Source organism: Pundamilia nyererei, unplaced genomic scaffold (genome assembly GCF_000239375.1).
Source record: "Pundamilia nyererei isolate P.nyererei 1_Seehausen unplaced genomic scaffold, PunNye1.0 scaffold00045, whole genome shotgun sequence".
Taxonomy (NCBI): Eukaryota; Metazoa; Chordata; class Actinopteri; order Cichliformes; family Cichlidae; genus Pundamilia; species Pundamilia nyererei.
Genome location: NW_005187446.1, coordinates 3,826,053 through 3,841,645, shown reverse-complemented (window position 1 = coordinate 3,841,645; position 15,593 = coordinate 3,826,053). Strand labels below are relative to the sequence as shown.

Here is a 15,593-nt window from a genome sequence, read left to right as displayed (position 1 = left end):
CCTCTGCATTTTTTCTTCAGTATGGGAAAACTAATGAGATGGCCATTACCCTCGCACAGTCTCTTGGACAGAACATCGGCATCTTCTCGGACAAGAAGAGGATCCTTAACGGTAAACCGTTAAATCTTAATGATCCTTTCTGTCTTCTCTCACGCTCTTCATGAGATTTAACACTGATTGTTATTTGTTATTTTTGTTTTTTGTTTTGTTTTTTGTTGAGGTTTCATCATCTCCATTCTCATATATCTTGTAAATGCACCCCAGAAAAGGAGAGGAGGAATGAATGGCTGGGCATGTGTTACAACCTAATAGAATAATTAACTATACTATCTATAATAATTAATATCTTTATTTTTTCTATACTTACGTCACAGAACTATATTTTTTTGCTTGTTTGCTTTGTGTTTTTAAGTTTTCTTTTCTGGACTTTTCTATATATTTATGCATTTACACACATGCAAAGGCATCTAACTTTAACCGTCTCCTGCAATATGAGGTTAACTAGTAAAATATGTGTAAAAAACACATGTAAATACCTGCATTTTTTTGTCTTTTCATTTTCCTTCTCCAACATTATGTGTTTTTATGTTTTTCTTTTCCAAACCTCCCTAATTTTATTATTACTGTGTCCAGTATTTTACACATCTGTACACTACATATGAATTGCACTTGTTTTTGTAAATATTGTCAAATTTCCCCCCTAACAATAATAAAAACACACATTCTTCTTAAAACTCAATTTTGATGATATCACAAATGTATTTTTCCAGGTGAATGCAAGTGTGATGATCGCTGGGCCGGCTGTATCATGGATGACATTGGGTAAGTTCCTTTTGAAAGTGCATTTCCTGATCTCATCTCACAGCTGAATTCTTGTCAACTCTCACAGATGCCGATGATTCAGTCTCATCAAAGCATTTTAACAAATTCTGACACAGCATGGAGTTGGATGCAATGTTACCCAGACTATAAGTTGCTTTCGTTCCCTTCCCTGTATGAATATTTACTTAAATATTGCTATAACTGCAGTTATCAATAAGTGTCATCCTGCCTTGTCAAAGCTATGTGTTTTAATATGTAAACATAAAGTTTACATGTGTGTCTCTTATGTATTTAAAACCAATTAAATCTCAAATATCAATCTATTTATCCATTTAAATTACATGTATGTCATTCACTGCTGTGTTCTTGTACCTTTATAATTCACCACTAGGGGACAGTCCAGGTTTAATTTCCAGTTGCTATCTTCTTGTTATATAACATTGAGCATTTCTCTGCATAAAGGCCTTCTGTAATGTCTTATTTGCTTAGATAAGAAAATAGATGATTAAAATATTTTTGTGGACTGCACAGGCCTGCTTGGCATCATGCCACTGTGAGTGTCTGTGTGTGATCTGTGTGTGTGTTGTCTGTCTGTGTGCGTGTACCTCTCTTCTTATATACTTCTTACAATTCCCCCCCCATCCCGAATGGGACAGCAGGTGAGCTGAAGCTTGTGAGCGTTGCTTGTGCTGGTTTTGAACCAAATGGCTGCGTCAGAGGGAGGTTGTCAGTCATCACAACCTTTCCCTTTGTCATCCAAGGGCACTACAGCCACTGTGGCCCCGGCTTCTCATTTTACCTAGATGATATGAACAAATACAGCTTGATGTCCTGTTTGTAATACACTGGCTGTATTTTTCATGATCACTTTGTAAAATATCACATACTTAGTGTGTATTTTTCAGTTTTTGGGCAATGTTACTGACTGAATAGCTGATAAATGTCATTGATTTGTTTTTCCCGATTGCCGAGAGGCTTCTTCTCCACCCTGCTGTTTAAAAATTAAAACTTCTCATTACTGATTTTTGTTCATCGTTATCCAGTTGATACAGTCTGCAATGTCATTCTCATCTTGGGTCAATATTTGTCTCATTCTCCTGTAACAACACAACAAGTACACTTCCCAAACACTGAGATCCTGCTCTATTGGCTTACCTTAATAAACCTCCTCTATTGTCACAAGGTCACATGACAGAGGACAGGTGACTTTGTGCTTATTTAAACCTGTCACCTGTGAACAGACCCAAGTAATTTCCCTAAAATCGAGTCAGTGGTGTTTCAGACGATTGTATTCAATGAGCGGCCTCTGAAGTTTATTTTTAATCCCTCAGCACCTGCATGTCTGATTTTCTTCACCTGACTACCTTTAACTAGTTTTTTCACAGGATGTAGCTCCTCTGTTTGCTTGTGTGTTGCGCGAGTGCGTGTCTGAGTGGATTTGTGTTAAAATACAGACGGGACACAAATTAAAGGAAAGAGAAAAACAAGATAAGTAATGAAAAGACTTCCTCGTTAGATGTTTTAATCAGCGCTGTCCAACACTCAAGTCTCTCACAGCAAAATGATTCACATCATTTTCACACTCATTAAATCATTCAGTGATATTTGTACAGTTTTCATCCTGGAAGTGGCCTCTGCCTTTTTATAGGATCAGTCAGAGCAACTTTATGTAGGTTTGCAATATTTGACACATTTCTTTAAGGGGCCAAAGGCTCCCAAAGCTGTGCCAGCAAAGCTCAGGTTTTTCCTTTAATATGTCACCCATCTGTGGGTATGTGTGCTCCTATGCAGTGTATACAGTAGCTTTTCTTAAGATCTTAAATCCTAACTACACCTTGTATAAACTGAAGTTTCTTAAAAAAAACACATTTTCCATTAAGGTTAGGTTAGGATTTGGTAGCAGTTAAATTCTGTAGGTTTTTCTATTTTTATTTCCTTCCTTCTCCTGTGAGAATGGGTGTTGCCATCAGCAAACCGGGTCAAAATATGTATTTCAAAGGGAGCAACCTTAAAGCCTTTAATATTTTTTAATTTAATGAGGCCAGATAGCCTAAAACGCACAGTACCAAGAATAGACAGGCACGACAAAGACTCAAATCCCACTTCACAATTTTAATGCAGAGATTAAGAAATTAAGAAATGGCTAAGCTGCTGATGAGCGTCCTAATAACCACCAGGTGTTATAAGCTGACTGTAACGGAGCGAAGGAAGGAAGAAGGTTGCTAGCGAAATAGTTTGGTTTTTATAGTGGTCTTTTTATTTCTATTTTAAAAATATAATACATATTTTGATCATATTGTGTGCATGCTGTGAAATAAAGAGTGAATAATAGTGTTATTCCATGTGGTACCAACTGGGGAATCACACAAGCATGTTTCTTCTTTGCTTCACCTCATCTTGATGTTTAAAAGGGAATGAAAGCTACAAGATTTCAAGAACAAATCCCGTATAAGAGCCGGGACAGCAATGAACCTTATTAATCCCCAAAACTTGCAGAAATATTGTAGTGTACTTCATCCATTACCTCCTCTTTATATAACCATCGTCATCATTGGTGATGGCTTCATTTAGTCACATTACACATGAAACATCAGCCAAAGCCTCTCCCACCCTCGACTCTCTCATTATTGCATTGTCTGGTTTGGCAGGCCTGATGAGCCACTCTAACCTTTTCCTGCAGAATAATCAGGATTAAGACTAACAGTGCAGAAGAACATAATAATATTTAAGTGCTGCTCACTGTTGGGATAATGCCATTAAAAGCATCAGCCTGGCCAAGCATTTTCAAGCTCCGCTGAGATCGGACACTGAAGTCCGGATGGATGTGCCATCCAGCTGGACTTTAGCCTTTAATTATAAATGAATTGAAGCAATCACAGTGAGAATTAAAGAGCTGATGACACTCTCAGCAGAGCTTGATTTCTATTCTGAGCAACTCATTAAAAAAATTAGTCAGATATTCTTTTTGTTCTTTTGGGGCTTCAGTGTCAAATGATAATGCAATGCCGGCTTAAAAATGACTCATCGATAATATTAGGCTTGTTTTCCAGGACAACGTAAAAACGGCACATCTTAGAATCCATTTACAGCCCGCTCATATCTCCGTACGATGTTCACAGAGTCAGTTGTGCTAAATGTCTGTCTCCATGTTATTATAAGGATCTCCTCTGAACTGTGAGTATAGTGAACCTGCCGTAAAACCTCTAATATTTAAAGTGTGTTTTATGTTTGGTAAAAAAGAAGCAATTTTAAGTATATTAATAAAAAAACAGTTCACACTAGTAACTGTAAAATTGTGTAAAACTAAATTGTAATTAAGTAAATGCACGATACAAAGACTGAACGGGTTAAGGTGCTTAAAACTGTTTTTTCAGTCTTTTGTTCTTTGGTGTTGGCAGGGAGGAAACCCTCTCACGCACACAGTAAAATCTGCACACGTGGTTTATTTTGTGTCCGCGTTAACAGCCCGATGCGTTCTTGTTGTTTTGAACAGTTTTTACCTGCCCAAGAAATTCTCTGACTGCAATGTGGAGGAGTACTATAACTTCTTGAACAGCGGTGGAGGAGCCTGTCTGTTCAACAAACCTCTGAAGGTACATCATACTTTCAACCAAATGCTACATACGTATATAATCTATATTTACTGGAAAGTTCATTAGGTATGCCTTGCTAGTATCAGGGTGGACCCTCCTTTGCCTTTAGATCTGCTTCTTCGTGACATCCTGGAAACATTCCTCAGAGATTTTGCTCCATTCAAATGATAGCATAACTCAGATGCTGCAGATTTAATCAGCTGCACATCCATGATGTGAATCGCCCGTTCCATTACATTCAGCTCTGTGATATGGTGTGTTTTCCTGCTGAATGAAGTAATCAGAGATGCTCTTTTGCATACCTTGGTTGTAACAAGTAGTTATCTGAGTTACTGTTCCCTTCCTGTCAGCTGGAAGCAGTCTGATCATTGACCTCTGACATCAACAAGGAATTTTTGTCCTGCTGTTCACTGGAGATTTTGTCTTTTTTTTGACCATTGTCTGTAAACCCCAGAGATGGTTGTGCAGGAAAATGCCAGTAGATTGGGAGCTGTTAAAGCTCCATGCCACGTTTAAAGTTGCTGGAATCGCCTTTATTCTAATGCTCGGGTTAAATTTCACCAGGTCTTCTAGACCATGTCTACATGCCTAAATGTAGTGAGCTTCAGCCATGTGATTGGCTGATTAGATATTTGTATCAACAAGCAGGTGAACAGCTATACCCAATGAAGTGGCTGGTGAGTGTATATATTAATTTAGCTCTTTATTCACTCAGCTGTTAGACCCTCCAGAATGCGGCAATGGCTTTGTGGAGCCAGGAGAGGAGTGTGACTGCGGAAACCCAGCGGTGAGTTAAACATCCGCGGATGAATGAAAAATACACAGATATATATACTGAAGGCTTAACCTTTATGATCATCCAAGGTCAAAGAGATGAGTTACAGCAAAATAAACAATCAAAGAAAAAGGGTTAACATCTGAAGCAGTGAAGTAAAGTCATTGGAGAAATTAAGGCAAAGAATAAACTGTGTTGAGAAAAGTTTTTCTTCCTTTCAGGAATGTGCAAAAGAAGGAGAGAACTGCTGCAAGAACTGCACCCTGACTCAGGGCTCTGTTTGTAGCAATGGACTCTGCTGCAATAACTGCCAGGTACTAAACCGGACAGTAGCAGGTTTTAAGTGGTTTTTATCTAAATATACTGATCTTTATAAACAGATATGGAGCTGCAGAGTATGGTGGATTTTTGGTTTAGTCACATTCAAGCAGGGTTTGGTTGCATGCAGACAAACAGTCCATGTGGAGAGCAGAAGCTGAAATACTATTAGCTACGATCTGATGGGGATTTCGTTTTAAATCAGCTTTTCAAAAATGTATCTGTGTAAAATCTAACAATGACTGACAAAACAGGAAGTGTTGAACTAGATATCCTTTTTCCTACATTGGAAGCACTGAAAAAATAGCCGTGGTCTCCGGGGATTATGCCACTTTCAGGCACTCCTCCGCTACTGAAACTGAAACGGAAACTATTTAGGACCATTAAATCCTACAAGAAAAGATATGGACATAGTTAACATTGATGGGGTGTGTTTTAGCTGTGAATGGGCAGACTTGTCACACACTTTACTTTATGATGGCAAAAAACGTTTGACTTTTTGTTTTTTTTCTGCCGGACGTGGAATGAAACACAAAACCTTTTCCGATTTAATTTGTCCTGTGTGCTGCTACAGATGGAGTTCAGGGGAATTGTGTGCAGAGATGCGGTGAATGACTGTGACATCCCGGAAATCTGCTTGGGCAATTCCAGCCAGGTGAGCACGGATTTTTCCTCCTAAACATCTGCTCATACTTAGATTTGCATCACTGTATTTTTGAGGCTTTCTCTATTTTTTGCAGTGTCCACCAAATGTGCACAAGATGGATGGTTACACATGTGAAAAAGACCAAGTAAGATCTTGATGAGTTTTATGTGATCTTGCATTAAAATGTTTAAAAACCTCTCAGCCGATTGGCATGCACTTTGTTAAGAATCACCTTGTTTGCCTGTAGGGTCGCTGCTTCAGTGGAAGGTGCAAAACCAAAGACAGACAGTGCAAGTTCATTTGGGGAGAAAGTAGGTGTTTTCTCTCATGTGCATTCCAACGAAAGGAGATCTAGAGGAGCTGCACAGAAAACACCCTCGTATTATTCTCCTTAAAATTGCTTGTGTTTCCCTCAGAGGCAACAGCAGCTGACAAGTTCTGCTACGAGAAGCTTAACATCGAAGGGACAGAAAAAGGCAACTGTGGAAAAGACAAGGACACGTGGATCCAGTGTAACAAGCAGTAAGCCAGTCGTCTGTGCCTCCTGTGGAGCTCTGGGTTACTTTCCTCTCCTGCTGATATGTGTTTGCACCTTTTGTGTTCAGGGATGTTCACTGTGGCTATCTGCTGTGCTCCAACATCTCTCCTGCTCCACGACTGGGAGAGCTGCAGGGAGGGCTGACTTCATTCTCTGTAGCCCAACACAGTGCCTCTTTGGACTGCAGGTAGCCAAAGGAACAAAAAAGAAAACACCTAAAACAGTCTGTAATGATCATTTGTGATCTGTGTTTAGTCTATGGAATACTATTGTTTGTGCAGCACTGAAGGAGGAATGCTCTTAAAAAAATCTCCTCGCTTGTTGCTCTCTCAGTTGTTTACAAAGCACATAACTCTAGCATCAAGTAAATCCTTCATTGATTGTTAGAGACCCACCGAGCCAGGAAAACTACATTCTTCTAAACATCACAGATGAACTAAGAAACAGCAGCCTGCACATCACGCCACGTTTACTGCAAGCCAACATAGCCTTTCAAGTCACTCAGTCTTGTTTGCTCTTCAGTGGTGCTCACGTGGTGATCGACGGAGATATAGACCTGGGATACGTCGAGGACGGGACGGCCTGCGGCACAGACAGCATCTGCTTCAACCACAAATGTCTCCCCATCCAGCAGTTCAACTTCAGCACCTGCCCAGGGACGACTGACAAGGCCATTTGCTCTGGAAATGGGGTACACGCCAACAGTGAACTCATACACCAACGCCTAGAATTGATCCTATCATATAATATAATATAATATAATATAATATAATATAATATAATATAATATAATATAATATAATATAATATAATATAATATAATATAATATAATATAATATAACATAATATAATATAATATAATATAATATAAGTGTTTCCCACTTATAGTATTTGGGAAGTATCTATTTAGCTGCTGTCGGGGTTTTCTTTTTATTTTAATGTTTTGATGCCTGATTGTGGACTTGAAATAACTTGAGAAACATAAAGACTTGAGTCACCATATTTTGTGGTTGCAATCAGACCAACTTGAATTTTGACCCATAAAGTGCCCATAACAGACTTCGACAAATATCTAATTATGTTACATTTTCATCCTGCAGGTGTGCAGCAATGAGCTGAAGTGTGTGTGTAACCAGGGCTGGACAGGAGAGGATTGTAGCTTCATGTTTCCTGTGGCCAAAACCACAGCCTCAGTTTCAGGTAGACATTTTATCTGCCCTCTGCACCTGTTCCACTTGTTCCTGCCTCTGTCTCTACATCACATTTGCCCTCCAGTCATATTTCAGGGCTGCTCTGCACACCTGTCCCTCTGTAAAAACCTCACCCCTCTTCCCAACCTGCTACACCCGTTTCATTTCTTTCTTCATTGTCCTTCCACTTCACCACAGATATGTCATCCTTTTTGTTGCTTTTCAATTGTCTTTTAATTTTTGTTTATTTTTGGGGGCTCACGTCTGCTCATTAAACCTGCTGCATTTGTATCCACTGAACCTTGCATGTCATTCTTTTTGTTTGTCATTATTTTCACACTCATTCTTTGTCGACAGGCCGATGTCTTTGACGGAGTGATTTGAGGTCAGATTTAGGTTCCTTTTTCATTGTGTTTGTCTTGTCTTTGATGTCATTTCCCGCTCCTCCTCGTCTTGTCTCACTCCAACTTCAGTCCCATCACAGTTAGATAATTACAGCCCTCATTCAATTGAGAAGCAAGCAGTTTTTATTGTTACCCTGAATGGGAAGCGCTTGTAGGTTCCCCCTCAGAGTAGTGTTGGAGGGTGACTGAGGTTTTGGTGTTTTTTTTCCTCCCGTGTCTTCCTGATGAACTTTTCTTGCTAAATTTTCTGTGTTTTTGTGCTCTGCTGCACTGTTTTGTGGTTTGTGTATCCCCATGTGTCTGCATTGTTCCAGATACAAGAGACACACACATCTCAGTTAATACACATTTGGCTTCCCACTCTACTCTCTTCCTCTGTCTCAGGTATCAACAGCACTAACATCATCATCGGGGCTATTGCGGGCTCTATCCTCTTCCTCGCCCTAATACTGGCTGTAACAGCCTGGTGCTACAAGTGAGTCTACACATAGTTTGTGCATGTCTGATGATGAGTGATGAGTGGAAATAATAATAAATAAAAGTATGAACTTTCTGGATTGTTATAAGATTGCTGTTTTCTTTACAGGAGCTACAAGCAGAAATGCTACATTGAGTCTGAGGTTCACCGGAGATTCTGCCGGTTTGCACACTTTAACATCTTTTTCTTACTCTGTTATTTAAAGCGTGACTCTAAAGTGCATGACAGAGCTGCAGCTTGTTTGAATGTGTTATTGTTCTCTCAGTAACTTTTTCTTTCCTTGTTTTGTTTTGTTTTTTTGCAAAGACCACAAAACCTGTAGTTAATACTCAGTCGTTTCTTTGTGCTCAAATGATCCAAAACCCGGAGCAAGATCTTAAATACAAATCTGCAGCGAGACCCTGAGGAAATCTGAAATATCCCCGCCCTGCATAATAACAAAAATCACCAAAATGTTTTCTAATCTGCTACAAGTAATCGTCTTGCATTTAAATGTCATCTACATGAAGTTATATAATCAAAGGGAAAACTAAATATCAAATATAAAAATATGCATTATGACGGCCGTGAGTCTGTGGTGGGCCCCAATCGTACTGCATGTGGCTCCAGCAGGTGATTTACAATAACAAAGTTTTAAATCAACAGACTTGTAATTCACTTTTTTAGCATAATTTGTAACATTTATAAATGGATACATTTTACTCTTAAGAGCTTGGAAAAGAAGGCAGATTGACTTCTTCAGCTTTGTAAAGATGGGTTGGTGAAGTTGTTTCATTGATTTTTACAATTCTAAAACAACTGGCAAGAAATAAACCCCGCTGGGGTCTGTCTCCTCGATAGAGGAAACCAAACGGCCACTCCACAAACGTCCTTCTTCCTTTATATACATTTTATGGACATCCTTTATTTATTTGTATGACCCATTTTCATCGTTGGCAAGAAAAAGTTGTAAGAAAGTGATGAATATCAGGTCACGAAAAGTTGTTTTGAAAATTACCTTCAACAAGCCAATTATTAATGAGGTCAGAAATCTTTTACATTTGGGTTTTTTGTACCACTTCTTAAAGTAAAAAGCAAGAAGTAGCCAAAACACTCTTTGCATATTTATATTGCCAGTAAAAGTCTTTGAAATGCTTATGAGTGTTTTTATTATAGAAAATAGAGAAAACATATATATATATATATATATATAACATTTTTCCCTTTTTTTAGACATGAGAGTATAATGATGTTAGCCAACTGGACTGAGCTAGAACAAAAATAGGGAGAAATGTAAATGGGGGCTCTTAGTGCAAGCTTAGTGCAATAACTGAACAGCTAATTACATCATGAAAAATGCAAAGCAGTCACCAGAGTAGAAGAAAACAAAATGTGGCACAGATCATAAATGGACTATAAAAAGCTTTTAATTAAAATATATGCAGGTGACTGTTTCCTGTCATGGTGTTCATCTCTGCAGCATCTAAATGAATTCTTCTGTACTTCCAGGCAAATGCCTCCAGGTGATTATGTCACAAAACCTGGGGATGCAGATTCATTTTACAGCGACATGCCTCCGGGTGTAAGCACAAACTCGGGCTGCAGCTCCAAGAAGAGGTCAGCCTGCCTGTCGCACCTGCAGATTTGCACCCCGTCCTTCACTCCCTCCATCCCATCCATTTCTCAGAACCGCTCACTGTTTGCCTTCAGGTGTGCCATCTCACCATCACTCAGTCATTTGCTGGCAAGTGTGTGCGTGTGCATCACCGGTGTAGATGAGCTCAACATGTTTTCGTGCTTTCATTAGGTGTCTTACCTTTTTCTGGAAATGACCAAAATGCAGAAACCTGTGAGCATTTTGGCAGTTTTGCATCAAGTGCTTTCATCTCATGTCATATTCATCTGTCATGAAATGTTTTCATGGCTCATAATGATGACATGGCATCTTCATCTTCTGATTCATTTACCACAGCCTCATTTTAGCCTCATTTGCAGCAGACTTGCAGCATCTTAGGAAGACGTTACTGAACTTTCTTTTTTTCCCCCTTCTCTCATGTGACCTAGATCTAATGGCCTGTCCCACTCGTGGAGTGAGAGAATTCCAGATGCCAAACACATCACTGACATCTGTGAAAATGGGCGACCAAGAAGCAACTCGTGGCAAGGTAAGCTGTGCTTTTTTTTTTGTTTCTCAGGATGAAAGAAAATGAATGTGTTTGTTCAGGACAGGAAACAGTGAAAGAGTCTAACTCACATTCTGATCTTTAGGCTAAATTCAAACCACAACTAACAAACCAATTGTAGCCCTTCTCATACAGGCCTGCTTTTTCATTATCATCCCATTAAATACTTAGCATGTGAATCTAAATGTGCACTTCTGTTTTGTTTGTCTTCAGGAAACCTGAGCGGTAATCGTAAGAAACTGAAAGGAAAGAAGTTCCGTGCTCGCTCGAACTCCACAGAGTAAGTAATATTTGGGAAACTGATTAAGTTGTGATGTCAGTGAACGCTCTACTTGCAGATAGAGAGACACTGCAGTAAAAAACACTAATGTATCAGGATCTGTTAAAGAATCAAGCTGACATTATCTTTATAATTTTCATTCTTTATTTTAGTAAATCTCACAAAAAGACCAAAACCAACAGTTTTTAGGGAAAAGGAGCAAATTTAGATCAGTATTTTCACCTGTGGATTACTGAATAGTTATATTTACAACACTGGCAGTCACATTGGGAACCCTTCAGTCTTGGCCAGACAGCCAGACTCTGAGGATGACAGTTTAGGCCAGCAGGTGTCTGTGCCAAGACCGTGCACCGGTCACTGTTTATGAATGCAGATACGATTTTATAAAGGTAATGAAATCCAAAGCAATATCAGAAGGTACAGTAGTTGATAGTTTCAAGATTACATTTCTGTGCTGCATTCCCTCCTTTGCTCTCCAAGTCAACTGTTTACTGCCATGTGATGTGACTACCAATGACCCACATAGTCTGCATGTTCATATGCACATATACAGTCATATGAAAAAGAAAGTTTTTGCAGGACTCTATGCACATCTGTCTGTCTCTCTCACAGCTTTGCCACTGCACACGCTGCAGGCTTGGGATCATTGTCCTGTTGCATGACCCAGGCCAAGCTTTAGCTGTTGGACAGATGACTCAAGAAAGCTTTGGTACAGAAGAGGTCAACCATGCACTCTTCTGTACCAAAGCTTTCTCGAGTCATCTATCTAACAGCTAAAGCTTGGCCTGGATCAAGCTCGGCTTGGCCCAAATCATAACCCCTCCACCACCATGCTTGCCAGTTGGTATGAGGTGTTTGTGCTGATATGCAGTGTTTGGTTTTCTCCAAATAAGGTGCTGTGCATTATGGCCAAACATCTCCACTTTGGTCTTATCTGTCCAAAGGACACAATTGAAGGAATGTTGTTGTTGATAAGATGCAACTCTGCAAACCTAAGCCATGTTGCCAACTTGTTTTTCTTCAAAAACAAGGCTTTGTACTGGTAACTCTTCCAAACTAGCCAAACAAGTTCAGTCTTTTTTCATTTGTGCTGTCATGAACTTTAACAAATAACAAGCTAACTGATGCCTGTTGAGTCTGAGATGTAGCTCTTGAGTTTTAAGCAGTTTCTTTGAGAATTACACTGTCTGAGCTCGGGGAGAATTTACTGAGACGTCCGGTCTTGGGAAGATTGTATTATTTGTGTATTAAAACACACCTGAATGCTTCAGACCATTACTCTGTGTTTGTAGAAATCATAACATTAGCAGGAAGAGACTTAACTGCAGTGCTTGTGTTTATTGTAACAGCAGTGTGCAGTTTCAGTATTGTGTGGGCAACAATTAATTATTATGACTTTTTTTTTATTTGTGGCTTTTCATCTTTGGCCACAGTTAAATGGAGACAGAGAGGGTAGAACACGTATGCTCAATCAGTTTATTGTTGGTTTTGGTCTTTTTATTAGATTTGTTGACAGTCAACAAATAAATGATAAAGTTTGATATTCTTGTCATTAAATAATTTCTGTAAAGAAAATGAAACGATGCTTCTGTTTGTATCAGACAGAAAAATGTAATTGTATCTCGTTTTGCATTGTTCACATTGACCTGCTCTATCAACGTGAACTCTAAGCTTCTGTTTGGCTTTTGAGGCCGAAGCTTTAAATCTTTTAGACTTTACCTACAGCCTGTGAACAAATAAGATATGTGCATACCTGCCTGTTGACTGTGAATGCACAGTGAGCTGTGTGCATCAGCTGCCTCCCAGCCTCGTATGTCGGTCAGTTTGTGCGTCTGAAGGTCTTGGCATAAAGAGTAGTGTGTAGTGCACATGTTCTCGATATAAGCATGAGACTGCCGGAGTGGCAAAGAAGCTATAGCTGCTTGGAATGATGAGACCAACATGCAACCGAGCCTGTAACACGCGACACAGGTGTTTGTGATTTTCATAGTGCCGTTTTCATCTGAAACCACACACAGGTCTGTCTGCCATCTTCTCACCATTTTTTCCTCAATTGCATCTTGTTCAGAATATCTTTGCTCTGCTCTGCTTTCCTAAAATATTTCCTCTTCCTCTCTCCCTTCCCCTTACCTCACCCCCACCCCCTCACACTCGCTTATTTCTGGAGAAATTTCTGTCCGTTTCTTTTTTCTTCCTTTCTTTTCTCTCTTCTCCCCCTCACCTTGTGTTGTGTCCCTTTAACTTCCCTCCCCCTCAACCCTCCCACAGGTATTTAACCCCTCGCCTCAAAACAGAGTTTTATGATGTAACTAAATGGGTAGAAGATGTGAATAGAAACACTCAAGGACCTTACCTTAGGTATTACCTCGGACCACGTCCTGTATACCCCACACGCTTGTCTAAAAACTCCCTCACTTTTTGGTTTGATTTGTGGTTTGGAAAGGAAGGCTTAGTGCCAATCTGGTCTTTTTTTCTTTTCTGGAGACAATTCAAAGCTATATCTCAGAGAATGGCATGTTGCAACTGAGAAAAGGTTGCCACTGTGCATAAATAAGGATGATGAAGAGACATTTTTAAACTTTACTTTTTTTCTTACAACTCAAGTGCTGAATTTTTCAGTTGCAGACTTTTATTTTCCTGCTTTATTGTATTGATGCAAAAACAAAGATGGCTATTACTGTCTGTGCTAGTGTAAAACTATAATCCAGTCATTTTTATTCCTAATTTCTCCTTATTCCCTTCTTTGCTCTCCTCCCTCCCTCCCAGTCTCTTGTTACCTCTGCATGTTCAATGTTGTTCCGTCAGTAAGTGTTTTGTGTTGTTCGGCCCTCCGCCTCGCTCACAGTGACCTCACGAGCCGTCGCGTCAGTGTGATGTCACCGCAGAGCCAGATATTTCGGGTGCCGCTCTGACATCATCATTGCGCTGTTGTGGCAAAATCTCTGATCGTGCCCAAGGTCTATAGATGGTTAGAAACACAAGCTGAAGCTCGCTAAAAAACCCCAAACATCAGTAAACAGCAAACCAACACTGGAATCTATAGACCTTCACTGTCCAGGCGCACATTTCTAACCCTCTCCCTCTTCTTACCTAGAGTAGAAACAGCCCAAAAAATGAAGAGACATGGAGCAGCAGGTTGCAGAACTTTTAACTGCAAACTGAATATTGAATCCGCTGTAAAAAGACTTAGAAAAGGAAATAGACCAACAGTAAGCTACAGAATGAATATGAAGCTGATCAGATGCCACTGTTTTACAGAAGAGACACGTTAAAGGTTTAAACACTTCAAAGTTCCTTCATGCGAGGAGAAAAAAATAACTTCTGCAACCTGCCGTCAAATTGCTCTGGTCTTTCCATCATTTTGGCCAACCCAGGACCATTCAGTCACCACGGTGCAGTGATGTATAGAAGCCGCTGCACACGCTGCAGGCTTTCTGCTGCTGTTTCACTGGACTGGACCTCTTCCTCTGACTCTTGGTCTTTTGTTTTTTTTTTTACCCAGCTCCGGTCTGGCCCGCTGTCCCAGTCGCCTTTTCATGCTCCCGCAGATTGAGCTATTCCATCAAGACAACACACCAGCTAAGCTTAGAGCAGAAGTTACCTTTAGCAGCATGCTTTGTCCACAGTGGCTAAAGTTATTGTTCTGCAGCTTCTAGCTAAGAGTGTGTTGGCGCTTGCCGAAAATGCTGTGAGACGGTGAAGCATGAAGGGAACTATGACTGTGCCCACACTGCAGCCGGGAACTGTTTACTGCTGTGTAAATAAATACATATCATGCACAGGGTTTGCTCTTAAAAGCTAAACATTTTTTGCAGTGATTATTTTATAATTTTGTCTCTTTGCTTTCTGGTGAGCAGCTTCTAGGAGCAAACTCGCTATTTAGGAAGGTGAAAACTGAATAGGTGGAGCAGCTGAAGGAGGATGTTGCCCAAAGTCACAGATCTAACCTGATTTATGTATCTGTGTCTTTGGACATCTTAGTCCTACCCTAACTAAAAAAAAAAAAGGGGGGGCAATAGCTTTATGATCACGTCACATCACGATCACTTTATTTCTTTTCTCAGGACGCTATCGCCTGCCAAGTCTCCCACCTCCTCCACAGGATCTATTGCATCCAGCAGGAGGTACCCATACCCTATGCCTCCTCTCCCCGATGACCAGAGGAAAGCCAACAGGCAGAGTGCCAGGGTAAGTATCAATCAGAAACACAATACAGGGATTTCTGCATTTAATGGTGGTTGTGTGTGCAAATGAAACTACTGAAGCACGTTATAATGACATAAGGTTTAAGGAAAACAGCAGAACTGTAAGTCCAGCCTGAACTCTGTGGAAAAAGGAAGTGATGTGACCGACCAGCAGTAAACTTTGGGAGATGCTAAAAGGCTT

General features: G+C 40.0%; 1 protein-coding gene across 2 annotated transcripts in view; it reads left to right on the top strand.

The window, feature by feature from the left end:
- adam22 (ADAM metallopeptidase domain 22) overlaps positions 1-15,593 on the top strand; it is a 68,767-nt gene that overhangs the window by 52,352 nt on the left and 822 nt on the right. The window contains exons 13-30 of one of the 2 annotated variants that reach the window (XM_013910590.1): positions 21-111; positions 771-822; positions 4,316-4,415; positions 5,131-5,202; positions 5,412-5,504; positions 6,083-6,163; positions 6,249-6,299; positions 6,402-6,465; positions 6,571-6,676; positions 6,760-6,879; positions 7,215-7,383; positions 7,794-7,893; positions 8,672-8,762; positions 8,874-8,927; positions 10,254-10,454; positions 10,809-10,909; positions 11,141-11,207; positions 15,272-15,395. In XM_013910590.1, coding sequence (XP_013766044.1) covers positions 21-111; positions 771-822; positions 4,316-4,415; positions 5,131-5,202; positions 5,412-5,504; positions 6,083-6,163; positions 6,249-6,299; positions 6,402-6,465; positions 6,571-6,676; positions 6,760-6,879; positions 7,215-7,383; positions 7,794-7,893; positions 8,672-8,762; positions 8,874-8,927; positions 10,254-10,454; positions 10,809-10,909; positions 11,141-11,207; positions 15,272-15,395 — 1,737 coding nt within the window. The remainder of the gene's footprint in view (positions 1-20; positions 112-770; positions 823-4,315; positions 4,416-5,130; positions 5,203-5,411; positions 5,505-6,082; positions 6,164-6,248; positions 6,300-6,401; positions 6,466-6,570; positions 6,677-6,759; positions 6,880-7,214; positions 7,384-7,793; positions 7,894-8,671; positions 8,763-8,873; positions 8,928-10,253; positions 10,455-10,808; positions 10,910-11,140; positions 11,208-15,271; positions 15,396-15,593) is intronic. The other variant, XM_013910591.1, reaches the window with a different exon arrangement.